Genomic DNA, 13,610 nt, shown 5'->3' on the forward strand with positions numbered 1-13,610 from the left:
TTTATGGTGTTCCATTCATTGTATTCAGTCCACATTGTTAACATTTGCAGTGTGGACTGAACATTTCTGCACTTGAAATGATCACGTATCAAAGTTTAACATTCAAATAAAAGTGTTGGTGGCCCCGTCACACATAAAGTGGTTCAAATTGAGATACTCTTACTGTGAAGTGTGTCTTATTGGATAATTTCTTAAACTCTTATTTGCAAGGCTGGGCTATATATGTGCATTGCTAAAATGATGCAATATACCTGAAAGTGCTTCCTATGCTTGTTTAAGTCTTGGTTTTCTTTGCCAAGGATCATTAAATATGTATGAGACGTTTTGAGATTATTGTTGGGTAGAGGGAAATGTTAATAAGCAACTATATATTGCATGGATTGAATTTAATTTTCTCAATATTTTTTTATGGAAAATATCAGTATGTTAATATTCTTTTGGAACTTGTGCTGTGTTGAGTGTTCAGAGCTCCCAGTGAGACAGGAATCAGAGTTTCAGTGGTTTAATCCAGAATGATCCTGCTCATTTGAAAGTGTACTAGTAGAAAATTAGAGCATAGATTTGAAGGCTAAAATAATCAAAGTGCCAATCCAGTCTCTACAAGGAACCAGGTGTTGTTACATCTTTTAGGAGATTTTGCCGAACTACCGAAAAATGAAAAAAAGTGCATCCTCGGTAAGGGAAATCTGCTCTGTCACAAGTAAAGTGTGACTGTGATGGTTCATTAATAATGAAGACAACTACCAAAAACTCAGTTACACATTTATTTTTCATTATCCAATTACTGCAACTCATCAATTGTGAGTCATTATATCCACTTACTTGCAGAATGAGACTATTATGATGATTGAAAGGTTTTATTTTGTTGTTTTAAACATTTACCACCACTGATTTGTTGTGTATCTTCACTCGGCAACAGTACAAATGCTAGAAACCTTGAAACCAAAGTTGCACTTTCCTTTGTAAGGAAAATAGAAATTAATTGACACTTATTTTCACAGCTAACTGCAGTCTCACTGTTTTTCCAGGGTGCACTACATTACATTACAGTTACACACGCAGGGAGGGGAGAGAGAGAGAGAGAGAGAGAGAGAGAGAGAGAGAGAGAGAGAGAGAGAGAGAGAGAGAGAGAGAGAGAGAGAGAGAAGGCTGTATCCACAAGCTGCACAATTCAATGCTTCAAACAGTCTTGGAGAGGGAAACATTTTACGCACCCAAAACATAATGGCCTTTAACTCTGACTAGATTGTGAGACTTTTACTTTCTAGATTTACTTTTTTTTTTTTTTCCCTCGTCATAATTAGTACAAAATGTGGACAATTCCGAAGCCAAACTACAGGAGTGGTTTGTGCGCAGACGGCGAGATTACAGTGAATATCGGCGGGGTCAGGGTGGTGCTTTTCGGGGACGTCTTGAACCGATACCCGGAGAGCAGGCTGGCGGAGTTGGTTAACTGCTCCACCCAGAACACTGAAGCCATCTCCTCGCTGTGCGACGACTTCGACCCGGGCAGGAGGGAGTTTTACTTCGACAGAGATCCCGACGCGTTCAAGTGCATCATCGACGTCTACTACTTTGACGAAATCCACATCAAGCGCGGCATCTGCCCCATCTGCTTCATCAAGGAGATGGAGTTCTGGAAAATCGACCAAAGTGTCCTGGACGAGTGCTGCAAAAGTTACCTCGGGGAGAAAGAGGACGAGCTGCAGGAGATCGCGGACAAAGTGAAGATCATCTTGGAGGATCTGGAGGTGGAGCGGTGCAGTACGCGCGGCCAGCGGTGCCAGAGGTTCCTGTGGAGGCTGATGGAGAAGCCCGGGTCCTCTCTGCCGGCGCGCGTCATCGCCATCGCCTCCTTCCTCTCCATCCTGGTCTCGGCTGTGGTGATGTGCGTGGGGACCATCCCCGAGCTCCAGGTGATGGACGCCGAGGGCAAACTGGTGGAGCACCCCACGCTGGAGGCGATCGAAACCACCTGCATGATGTGGTTCACCGCGGAGTTCGCGCTGCGCCTCGCCTCGTCCCCCAGCAAGCTGCACTTTGCGCTCTCCATCATGAACATCATAGACTTCATGGCCATAATGCCTTTTTACGTGGTCCTGTCGCTCACCTACCTCGGCACCACGTCCATAATGGAGCTGGCGAACGTCCAGCAGGCTGTGCAGGCGCTGCGCATCATGCGCATCGCGCGCATTTTCAAGCTGGCGCGCCACTCCTCGGGACTGCAGACGCTCACCTACGCGCTGAAGAGAAGCCTCAAGGAGCTGGGGCTGCTCCTCATGTACATGGGCGTGGGGATATTCGTGTTCTCGGCGCTGGCGTACACGATGGAGCAGAGCCACCCGGAAACGCTGTTCCGGAGCATCCCGCAGTCGTTCTGGTGGGCCATCATCACCATGACCACGGTGGGCTACGGGGACATCTACCCCAAAACCACCCTGGGCAAGTGCAACGCGGCCGTGAGCTTCCTGTGCGGGGTGATCGCCATCGCCCTGCCCATCCACCCCATCATCAATAACTTTGTGGTGTTCTACAATAAGCAGAAAGTGCTGGAGACCGCAGCGAAACACGAAGTGGAGCTGATGGAGCTGAAGTCCGACAAAGAGGAGCGCGGGGAAAGTGGAGATCGGGAGGAAATTTTGCCAACTCCGATAAACCCTCAACACCCCGCAGAAACTATTTAGTGACGATGGGAAACAAAACAAGAGTTAAAACACACACTTACAAGCACTAATATTGTAAAAGTGACAGCATATTGTGGGACTTTAAAGGGACATTCAGGTGCGTCTGGACGTGCAGCTCAGTTCTGTTTGACTCAATTGTTGGATTTTGTCTGTGATTGTTGGTGCTGTTATATTGTCGTTATATGTAATTGTGAAGACTTATTTTTAGAAATAAATTGCATGAAAAATAATTTTAAAAAGACATATAAAGGCACATAGATTCACAAGAGTGCACTTTAACCACAGCTGTTATTCTTAAATAAACGTTCTAGGTAAAACAACAGGTAATTGATTAAAGAATATATTCTAAAAAAAATTGAAAGCACTAAATAGTATTCACACTACCCATTTGTAGAGATATTAAACCTTGGGGATATATTGGTAGACCCTTGAATATGATGATGATGGTTTCAGGTATCTTGTAAACTGTACTTTATAAATAAGAAGTTAAAACTCAAAAATTATGCCTTGCTTCAAGTGAATGCCTTGGGTTCAGATAAAAAGCTACACTGTTTTAGAACTTGAGCAAACAGTAAAAAGCATTTTTTTTAGCGACTTCAGCTGCCTTCCTTAAGTCAGCTCAACTCAAAAGCAGTATGTTGTTGAAATATCCAGTTTAATTGTGTCCAACTTGTAAACGACAAAAGGAACAGAAGCCTTTAAAATGTGATTTAATAAGATGGTGAGTTCCAGTGACTTGTGTGTTATTGTTTGTACAAGAGAAGATATTAATGCTTTGTTTGTTGTTGGCTTATGTTGTTATGGTGCCAAATTATGTTTGTACTAGTATCTCGTTGGCACCATTTAAAACACACTGATTAAAGTTTGAAGTTCATCCTAATATTTGGTCAGTTTCACCTTTGTCACCTAAACATATTTTCATTTTGGGGCGAAAGTCAAATGTGTAAACTTGTTTAGTGTTCAACAGTTTGTTTACAGGAGGGAGAGCACGTTAGGATTTTTAATGTTATAGTGCTGTAAGTATGGACCAGCCTTCTTTTTCTTTTTAAAGAAATTCTACTTTATTCATTAAGTTTTAACGCGTAGCTCTCAAGGGGTCTGTCATACTTAGACGATAACTGACTCAGTGTATAAAAAGTTGCTTTTAATCTCACATAATCTGTCCTCTACAGTGTTTTTTCTGCAGCAACAACACAGTTTTTTTTCCAAAGTGAAGTTTCTACAGTCCATATTCATATTTGGAGATAATGTGAGAATGATAATTTCACAATGGGCTTCTAGAGCATAAGAAGATAATTATCTGAGCTAATTTCCATTTCCAACTCTTAACTTGGAGAATACATGCTAATGCTGTGCTATTATTGGTAAGGTTTATTTTTATTGCAAACATTTCTATTGAAAACATTAACGCTGTATCCTTCTACTAATGGTGTTGCGACCAAATCACAAGAAAAAAAAAGATGTTAAATTTTCTTGTGTTAGTGTATATTTAAATACGTTTTTAATTAATTAACAAATATGTTTGTGAGATTGCGCTCTGCTACAATCATGATTGGTTTCTCTCTCCCCATATCGTGTCCTTGAAAAATAAACTATAACTGCTCCTTAAGCCAACAAGCTGTGATTTCCCCTTTGAGCTTTCAGGATCGACAATAACATGCAGAGCAGCATCCATCGCTGAGGAGAAGAAGTTCAGCAGACTGAGAGCGAATCTACAGTCTGAGCGGCAGTCGGGTTCAACCCAAGGCTTCCTGCAGTCAAAAGCAGATTGGACCCCTACAACAGGATGAAAGTTAAAAGAACTGCCTCAAGAAAAAAAAAGTTTAACACATCTAATCCATTGCACGTTTCACAGGCGAGGAAGACGCATAATCTGATACAACTCTATAGTCGTGAGTAAATCACAAAATCAAAAATATTTTCATGTCCACCTTGTCCTCAAACATCTGTTTCACAAACTACAAAGAACACCTGCCATGTTTAGATAAAAAAAGTGTGTGTATTTATTTATTTCTTGGTTTGTATGAATGTATTTCACCAACTTTTCACAAAAACTACTCAACCAAATTGCATGAAAGTTTCAGGGATGATTTGTCATCATCCAATCAATTAGATTTTGGGAAGTTAATGGCTAACTGTTTCCAAATAAATCCTAAAAAAAAAAAAACCCGCGAAAAATTGTTTCCCATAAAAATGGATGCGAGAGGCACCTCACGGTCTGTTGCCGTGGAGACGCCCCCCCCCCCCCCCACATGCTCACTGTTTCACACAGTTAAAGCCAAACATTTATTTATGCAAAATCCGACAAAAAGTCGCCTTCAGGATGCTGCAGACATGTTTGTCAGAGGTGAACCAGTTTGTAACGCTCAGATTGGCACAGGATGTGCGCAGTCATTTTTCTATAAATGAATAACACCGTTGATCCTGTGTGTGTGTGTGTGTGTGTGTGTGTGTGTGTGTGTGTGTGTGTGTGTGTGTGTGTGTGTGTGTGTGTGTGTGTGTGTGTGTGTGTGTGTGTGTGTGTGTGCCTACGTCTTCATCGCCGTGTTGCCAGTGTAAGTTTCTGTGCTTATCCGTGCCTCCCCCTGATCCGAGGCACTGGTCTGTGAGAAACGGCCGTCCCCAGTGGGGAAAACACACTTCAAAGCACGGCTACACACACCCACGCAGACCGCTCGGCGCTGAAAAAACACACCTCCCTCTCGCTCCGGCATCCACCCCCCCTCCCCCTTCCACCTCCATCTCCACCTCCACCTCCACCCCATCTCGGATGGTGATCTGTCAACCTCAGCGGCTCAGAGAGCGATCAGACGCAGTGAAACGTTAAAGCCCGAAGATTCGCCGTTGCTCTCCGAGGGGGAAAAATGGACAGAATAAATGTTTTACTACTCAGAGTTCAAGTGCGAAACATTTGTGTAAGGATGAAAGAGAAGGGGGGGGGGATTGCTGTAATTTGGCTGGCAGTGACTTCAACCAAATATAGCACTTCATACGATATGCATCAGCAACCATTAACAGATGACTCAGTCTCACGCCGACTTTAAAGGCACGGACACACACTGACGTGGTGAGACTATAGGCTGTTGACCGCAGGCTGGAATGACCTTTAGACACAGAAAAACATACAACTTCTCGACATGTCCTGACGTGATTGATTAACTTCCACCCGTAAACAAAGCCATCAAAGACAAAAGGACGTCCTTATCGATACCTGCCCTCCCCCGGGGTGCTTTGATGCTTCGCATGAGGGATCTCCCGTGATCCTTCATTCTCTCAGGTACGATAGCTTTTGATTGAAGACTGGTTTAATACTGATAACTGGTCATTTTTAATTGGTTCCCACTGGTAATGTCGACGAATAGCTTCGGGTTTTAGCTGCTATGCTTTCCCCTCGTTCCCAGGCTGGTCACTAAAACTGCCTTGGTTAGATTTTAACTTATTTTTATTATCATTGTTTGAAACAAACGATCATTGGGAAAACTTCTATTAAACACATTTTTGGGTCCACCAATACATTACTGTGAATCCATAACTTGTAATACCTTTTCAGAAACTTTTTGATGTTTATTGTGCGAGTGATTTTATGTATTGAAATTGGAGTTTCCCTCGGGGAGTACATTTATCTATTTTCTTGGTAAAACTCGAGTGTCTTATGATTACGGTTAACTTTAGCGTGACCAGACGTTGTGGTGTTTGTTACTATTTCCCTAAACTTTGGTCAAAAACAAGAGGAGCACCTTGTTGACCCTGAACTGAGTCAACGACATGAAAAACCTGAGTGTTGGTAGTTTTGTTGCTGCTTCTTGTTGTCATGAAGTAATACATCTGTTTATTTCAACAACAACAACAACAACAACAACAACAACAACAACAACAAAATCAAGATTCTGGAGCCTCTTCCTCTTATTAATGTGGTAGTTATTAGGATAGATTTAATTCAAAAGTAACTAAAGAGTTGCTAATCCTAGAAACACTTCTCATTTTCAGTCATCAGCAAAATAACTTTATTACTTTTGTTTAATACAATAAAATACAAATATAAAGCATCTTGCTCGACACTGTTAGTTTGTAGAAACCAAGAGCCTCAGACCTTGTCATTATTACTTGACTGTACACAGTTTCTTGTCTTTAGCCTCATTGCTACATATTCATTGGAGTTTCCCGTTACGGAAACGACGCAGAAACACAACGCGGCCAACTGTCAGACCCCAGATCGTCTCACTGGCACGGCAACGTGATATCTGAACCCCAGATTGTTTTCCATCTTTGCGCACGTACAGCTCCAGTCCGTCAGATTCAAGGAGTACCGCGACTTCAACGTGAACTGCGTTTGGAAGTTTTGGTAGAAATGGCGGAGCTGCAATCCTCGCAAACACGTGTCAAGTCAGTTGATTGTGCCGAGCACAGATCGTGTGCTCGGTGTCATTCAGACCGTAATAGCAACAAAACTCTTGATTCTGTCTTTCAAAAAATTTTTATAAATAAAAAGCACTTCTACATTTACCTTGCCCGCTGTGGTCTTCTGTTGTCATGGCTCCAGTCTTTAAATAACAGTCTCGCTCTCATTATTTTGCCTCAATGAACCCTTTTTCCTTTTAGACTGGACTCCCACATTGAATGCACTCAGCAGTTTATTGTAATAGATTTAATAGAGCTGCACTATAGGGCCATATTTCTTTCCCCTATGTAGCGCACATCAAAAGGAATGAATCATCTCAGATCATTTGACGTATTTCTAACCAGACATGAAAATAGGAGAGTCATATTACTTGAAATCTGATCAGGCATAAGGAGACTCCTTCCATCTAGTTACATATTCTAATACATCATTTTTTAAACAATTTTAAATACTGGTTCAGTTGATTGGTGCCAATATGGATGCTGGATTACATTATAAACTAAGCCCTTTAACAGACACAGCATACTTCTTCCTCTATTTAATAAAGGGCTTTTGTTGACGGTTATGTCATACATGAATTCATGTGAATGCTGTTTCCCCATCATTGATCTGCAGCATCTCATTGGCAGGTCAAAACTGTAATTGAAGGGTTTTCAGGCTTATTTCTTCATTTGGTGAAATTCTCATCCATGACACTGTCACACACAACTTATGTGTGCAAGTTGTACTAAGATAGGCCAGACGTATTGCTCAATTCAAAAGGATGCGTTTTACGTGCTCTTCCTGTCCATGCTGGGGTTCGTCTGTACAGTGGTTTTGTTTTTCTCGTCCCAAAAAATGCATTTTGGATGGATTTTTTTTAAAGCGGTTTGTTCACTCGGCTATATTCTGATCAGTTACACTCCAGAGACACGGCACATCGGGCTGATCGTCATTCACAACCGACTTCACATCTGATCATTACCGTTTCCGTGGCTTTCATAGTCTTTTAATACGTGTTTAATGAGGGAAATAAAAGAGTCACAGCTGAACCGACAGCTGCACAATTGGTCACTTCTTCATTGTGTGAATCAGTATGACTCTCTTTGGAAAGAGATCTGTACCTCTCGGCAGAGTCCTCAGTATTTTTGGTTGCCAGTTTTTTCCTCATCCATGTCTGACACTTGTTGCACTTTTTGTCTCATCTAGTATCGTCTTGTTTGGTTTTGACTCTCGCCCAGTTTTGGGATGCTGATTTGAATACAAATTTTGAGGGATTACTGTGTATCACGACTGGCTTCGTTTTACCTCGAGCCAATAAACTGTTTTTACACCAATGTCATCGTTATTACAGGAAAAACAACAAAGAGATGGAGAAACTAATACCAGATGTTCTCAATCTTTGGCACTCTGTCCTAGTGGTTTTCTGTGGGTTTTTTAGTCACGTGTAAAATTTGGTATTTTGAGTGCAATTGTGTTCAAACCGGTTGTTTTGTTTTTACAGTTCCAGGTGGCAAATGGTTCAAAGAGGCCATGTTATGCAAAATTGACTTTCTAATGGTTTTCCAACAAGAGAATGTGTCCCCATACCTGCAGTGATGCAATAGAAGTGAAGAAAGTGTGTCCTCTCTCTCCCTGGCTTGTTTCAGTTTTTAAAAAGTGTGTTGCTCCAACAAGCCAATCAGAAATCAACCCTATATAGTGTCATTTGGGGTTTAGCCATGTGGCAGAGGGAGCAATAGCAACACAACCAATTGCAAAAAGACAAACAAAAATTACAAAAGATGACAACTAAACGACACAAACTATTAACCCAAGCTTGCATTTGTAATACTTGCGTGCCTGCTAGGTTCACCATGTTAAGCATTTGATGCCAAAAACATTTTTCACACTGGTGCCACTGGGACAATAGCTCGAGACAACACGAGACTCTCTGCTGACAGATAACTTCTGGTGTGACTCAAGCCGCTAATGTGTTTCTGGCAGGGGGTTTTGGGGAAAAATTTTAATTTAAAATTTTTAAAATGAAGTAAGAATCCCCAGAATTTGGTCTCTGTCTGAGCATGTAGATGTAAGCTGACTGAATAAGTCTGGATGGAATTGCTGGTTTCTTTGCGAGTGGAAAAGCTCCATCGGGGTGAACTTCACGTCACAGTATTGAACAAAAGTTTGATTTTAACAGGTGGTAGGAAACCCTTCAGCGTCCGTGCTTTTGATTCTGCGGCCCGTGTGACGGCTGAAACATTGATCATCAGAGAGAATCTGTAAAAGCAGCAGGACGTTGACCTTTCAGACGTCAGCTTTCCTTCCCGAGATCTGCGGCTCCTCAGCCGAGCGAGCACTCAGCCTCGCCCACTCGGTGATTGCTTTGTATTTGTCATCGACTCACAGTTGGTCACTCCTTTTAAAGTGTGTTTTTTTTTAGTTGTTGTTTTTTTTTTTTGTCAATAAAGCATGTTCTCTCAGCAAAAGGCTGGAGGATTATACTATGTTCTGACTTTTGCTTGGAGTTTCTAATCTCCAAAACATTTCAAACATTTCTCTACACCATCAAATAACACGTGTACTAGGTGAATTGTGGATTCTGCACAGGATGTAGGTGTAATTTTGTGTCTGGGGGACCCGCCAAAATCCAAGGTCACCTTGGACTTCAGAAACACACCATATGGCTATTCCGTAAAAAATAATGTGCTAATTATGATTTCTTGATATTACAGAACGAGACACATAAGAAACGGACTGTTTGAGTCACTACAAAGCCTCACAAGAATATCTTTGGATAGTGAGAGGGAAAACATGAAAACTTTGGTCTTATTGCTGTGAGGCAAGAATGTAAACCACCACGTTCCTCCTCCTCTTGCTTTCTCTTCTGTGCATTTCTACATGTGTTTGACAAATACGTAATCTTAAAATAAATAGAGCAGTTTAGAGGCTGGAATGCTCTCATCACAGTACTGCATTTCTTAAGTTATCCTAGAATAAACTTGTAACTGACAAAAGGCAGCTGAGGATAACGTACTCATATTTCAACCGTTCATAGCTGTGAGCTCTCCTAAATATCATTGAGGACACTGGGGGAAAACGCAATCACATGGTTGAGCTGCCTTCTTATTCACATTCACTTCTTGTAAATTGCTCTCCAAAATGTCACGGCTGCAGAACTGCGGCAAAAAAAAAGAAAAAAAGTACAGTTTTTCCTTAAGGTTGAAGATACATATTTCGGTCCTTGGTGTGAACTTTGTGATGTATGCAGGTAGCTGCTTTTCCGGCAGCTAACCCTAAACCCACATCCTGGGGGGGGGGGGAACAGTGAAAATCATATGTTACTGGAAATGAGCTTGTTTTTCATATGAGCTGCTTCTGTGCATTTTTTGAGATCGTAAACAACCTCCCCCAGTGTCTGAACCTGCGTCGAGCATGTTATCAGCAAATTTGATATTCTGATGTGTCCCAGCAGGAAACGCACAGGTGCATAGTAGTAAAAATTAATTATAGCTCAGCTCCCTTTAGCTGCGCTGGGCTCGCCGTCCCGCTGTCACTGTCATCCGTGTCATCAGACACACCTGTGCTCTGCCTCCTCAGGATTTCACATGAAAGCTCTTGTGCAAACAAAGGCGATGACTGTACAACGAATGTGAATATTTTCCTTCATACTTCACCGTGATAGGAGAACTGCACTCGTAGGATTAGCAAGATACCTCATTTGCAGACCAAACCAAACCATCCAAACTCCACAACAGAAGATCCCAGCACTGCTTGAGCCAGGGATCCTGATGTTGTGAGGGAAGAGAGCTAACCACTACCACCACACCAACTCCAGTCACCAAATATAAAACTTCATATGTGGTGATGATGGTTTCTTAAGTTAAATATAGGTATGCTGTTGGAAACTACACAGCAAAAGCAAACACCTCTTCACACTTTGCATGACATTATGACAACTTGTAAAGCGTGCACATATATAACATTTAATACTACTTCTATAACTTTACCGTACTGATATTTTAACTCATATTCTATTTATTCTATGTTCTCTTCTGTGTGGAACTAGTTCAATAATTTCCCTCTGGTAATAATTAATTATTTCTATTCTATTCTCTTCTATTCTATATCTTGCTTGATATCATTCCATCAAAATAGCTAGAGTTCTGCATACACCTCATGTGCCATATGACACCCAAACATCAGGTTGTTATTAAAAACTGGACATCTTTGCTCACGACCTCACGTTATATGAAACTGATGCGAAAGAACTCATGCTGATGTTATGAGTTTTGGCTGGATTTGTGAGGATCAATACAGACGTATACAAGCAGGTGGCAGAAAACTGAAGAAGTTACTGTACACTTTCCTGAAGGGCACGACCTGAAGTTAATTTTCAGCGCACTGCGGCGCGTGTATTAGTGCACAGAAAGTGTCTCGAGCCGAAGAATTTCTTTACAAATATTTCATATAGCAGTATTATAAGCAATCCCTTGAAATTCCTATAAGTGATGGTTTTATAAGTGAACTTTGACAGGCAGATGTGAAATGACAGGCTTCTCATTTCATTAGCGCCACTGAACAGCTGAGACTTGACATTTTGAATTTCCTGTCTGTCGCAGCGTTTTTTATCACTCTCAGGTTAATCAGATGCTTCTATTGTCCCTCGTTATTTATTCATTAACCCTGCTACAACCACACAGATCCCACAAATGAAGCAATCTTGTTAAGGAATCTCACTGTTGTAATCAGCTCCAGAGGACGAGAGAGAGAGAGAGAGAGCGTGGGGTTAAGTGGGTATAGGTCCAAATCCTCTTCAGCGATGAACCAAAGGGACAAAACTAAATTATTCACATGCTGGCTACCTTTTCATTAATCTCCGAGGTCTAAAAAGTGCTCCACCTCTGCATGAGTTATTAATAGCTCCTGTAAAGCGAAGAAGCTAAATGTTGGAGGGACAGTAACGCTAAAGGTTTTGGGTTGAATGCGGAGAAGCAAGAACAGAGAACAAGAACTAAAGCTGGTTAAAGTTGTCAGACGCTTATATGAGGAAATCGTTCTGTCCAGATGAGGTGTTGGAAATGAAACGGGACACATGTAAACATGTTCCTTTCTGAATATGGAATATCAGGTGTGAGTTCCAAATAGTGGGAGGATTTCTTTAACATCGTCCCCAAAACTTTTACATATGGACTTATTTAAAAAAAAAATCATATTATTTGAGGTTTAATAGCTTCCTCCACCAACATGTACAACTCAACACTTGTTTGAATGCTCATGTTTGCGAGTGACGTTACTCTTAGTTGACCCGGATGCTCGAGAAGCCAGATTTCGATCACAGGTTCCTCGGGTCAGATCCCAGAGTTCACAGGTTACCACTCAGCAACTCAATGGCAGCTCCCTCGAGATCCCTGGTTAAAGGCAGAGACCAAATGACTCTCTACATTTGTTGTACGAGTGATAAATAGAGTCTCTTCTCTTCTCCAAATTAAAATCACAATCCATGCGTGAAAGTGCAATGCAGCATGCTCTGTGCAGGATCTTAGTAAATCAGGCCATTAATCGTGTCTTTTCAAGGCTCAAATTGCAGCCTTGGTGTATGTGGTATTTTCAACTTTAAACCAAAGAAAATGCCAAATCAATTATCTCATTTAGAGATAAGAGTGGGAGAGATATTTTTCTGTCGTGTCTGCAGAAGAAATGAGCCATTAGTGGTAATCATATAAGCCAAAATCTATACGCTTTTACAGAGAAGTTAGTTTTCACTGCTGTGTAAATGAACTTCACTTATATCATGCATTTTAATGTTACACTTTATAGTGTTAAGTCTCATTCACACACACTCACAGGCTGCAATGCAATGTGTTCGACATGGACGGAGCGACATGACGTGGTCCAACCAACAACTATCAACCTGGAAGATGACCTTGTGAAACGGAGACGTTTATCATAAGCTTGGTGCACACGACATATTTTAAAGCATCCTACGTGCGGCTGATGTTGTGGAACTGCATATCCTCAATGTTACAGCAGCAACAAAAAAGTTGTGGGAAGAGATTTACATTTACAGGAAGAAAAAAAAAAAAGATTAATATATTAACCACTCCACTTCCTGGGAAACCAATTATACAATCATTGGGTACAATCAATGTGTTTGTAGCAGAGAATTATAGGAAAAACTCGTACCGCTCTTATCGCTGGATATTCAAAGTTATTTAGCAGCGGTCTGAGCATCTGTGTGTCCCAGCATCTTCACAACATTCTCTTTTGGCCAACACCCGCCAACACTGTGAAACAACAACTTTCAATTTCACATCCTGAACGGACATTGCATTTTTTTTTTTGTTGTTTGTTCATACGTACTTTTGCGACCTGGGATTAACACAAAAAGCCACAAAGTGAAAGGAAATTTCAGTGTGTTTCCTCCAGAATCGATATCAGCCCTTTTAAGCACAGAGTATGTCTGGAAGCTTTGTGCGTTATAAGGCAGCTACGAGGTTTTCTTAGATGTTTGAAGTAAATTAGACAATATATTAATAATCAGGATGGGTGATCTGTAGTTTTCT

General features: G+C 41.3%; 1 protein-coding gene across 1 annotated transcript; it reads left to right on the forward strand.

Moving 5' to 3' along the window:
- Positions 1-1,310: 1,310 nt before the first annotated feature.
- kcnf1b (potassium voltage-gated channel, subfamily F, member 1b) lies at positions 1,311-2,684 on the forward strand (the record flags this gene model as incomplete). The annotated part of the gene is made up of 1 exon (XM_080512603.1): positions 1,311-2,684. One exon carries the CDS (start codon positions 1,311-1,313, stop codon positions 2,682-2,684), a length of 1,374 nt encoding a protein of 457 aa, XP_080368729.1.
- Positions 2,685-13,610: the final 10,926 nt, after the last annotated feature.

This window comes from Blennius ocellaris, assembly GCF_963422515.1.
Source record: "Blennius ocellaris genome assembly, chromosome: 17".
Lineage (NCBI taxonomy): Eukaryota > Metazoa > Chordata > Actinopteri > Blenniiformes > Blenniidae > Blennius > Blennius ocellaris.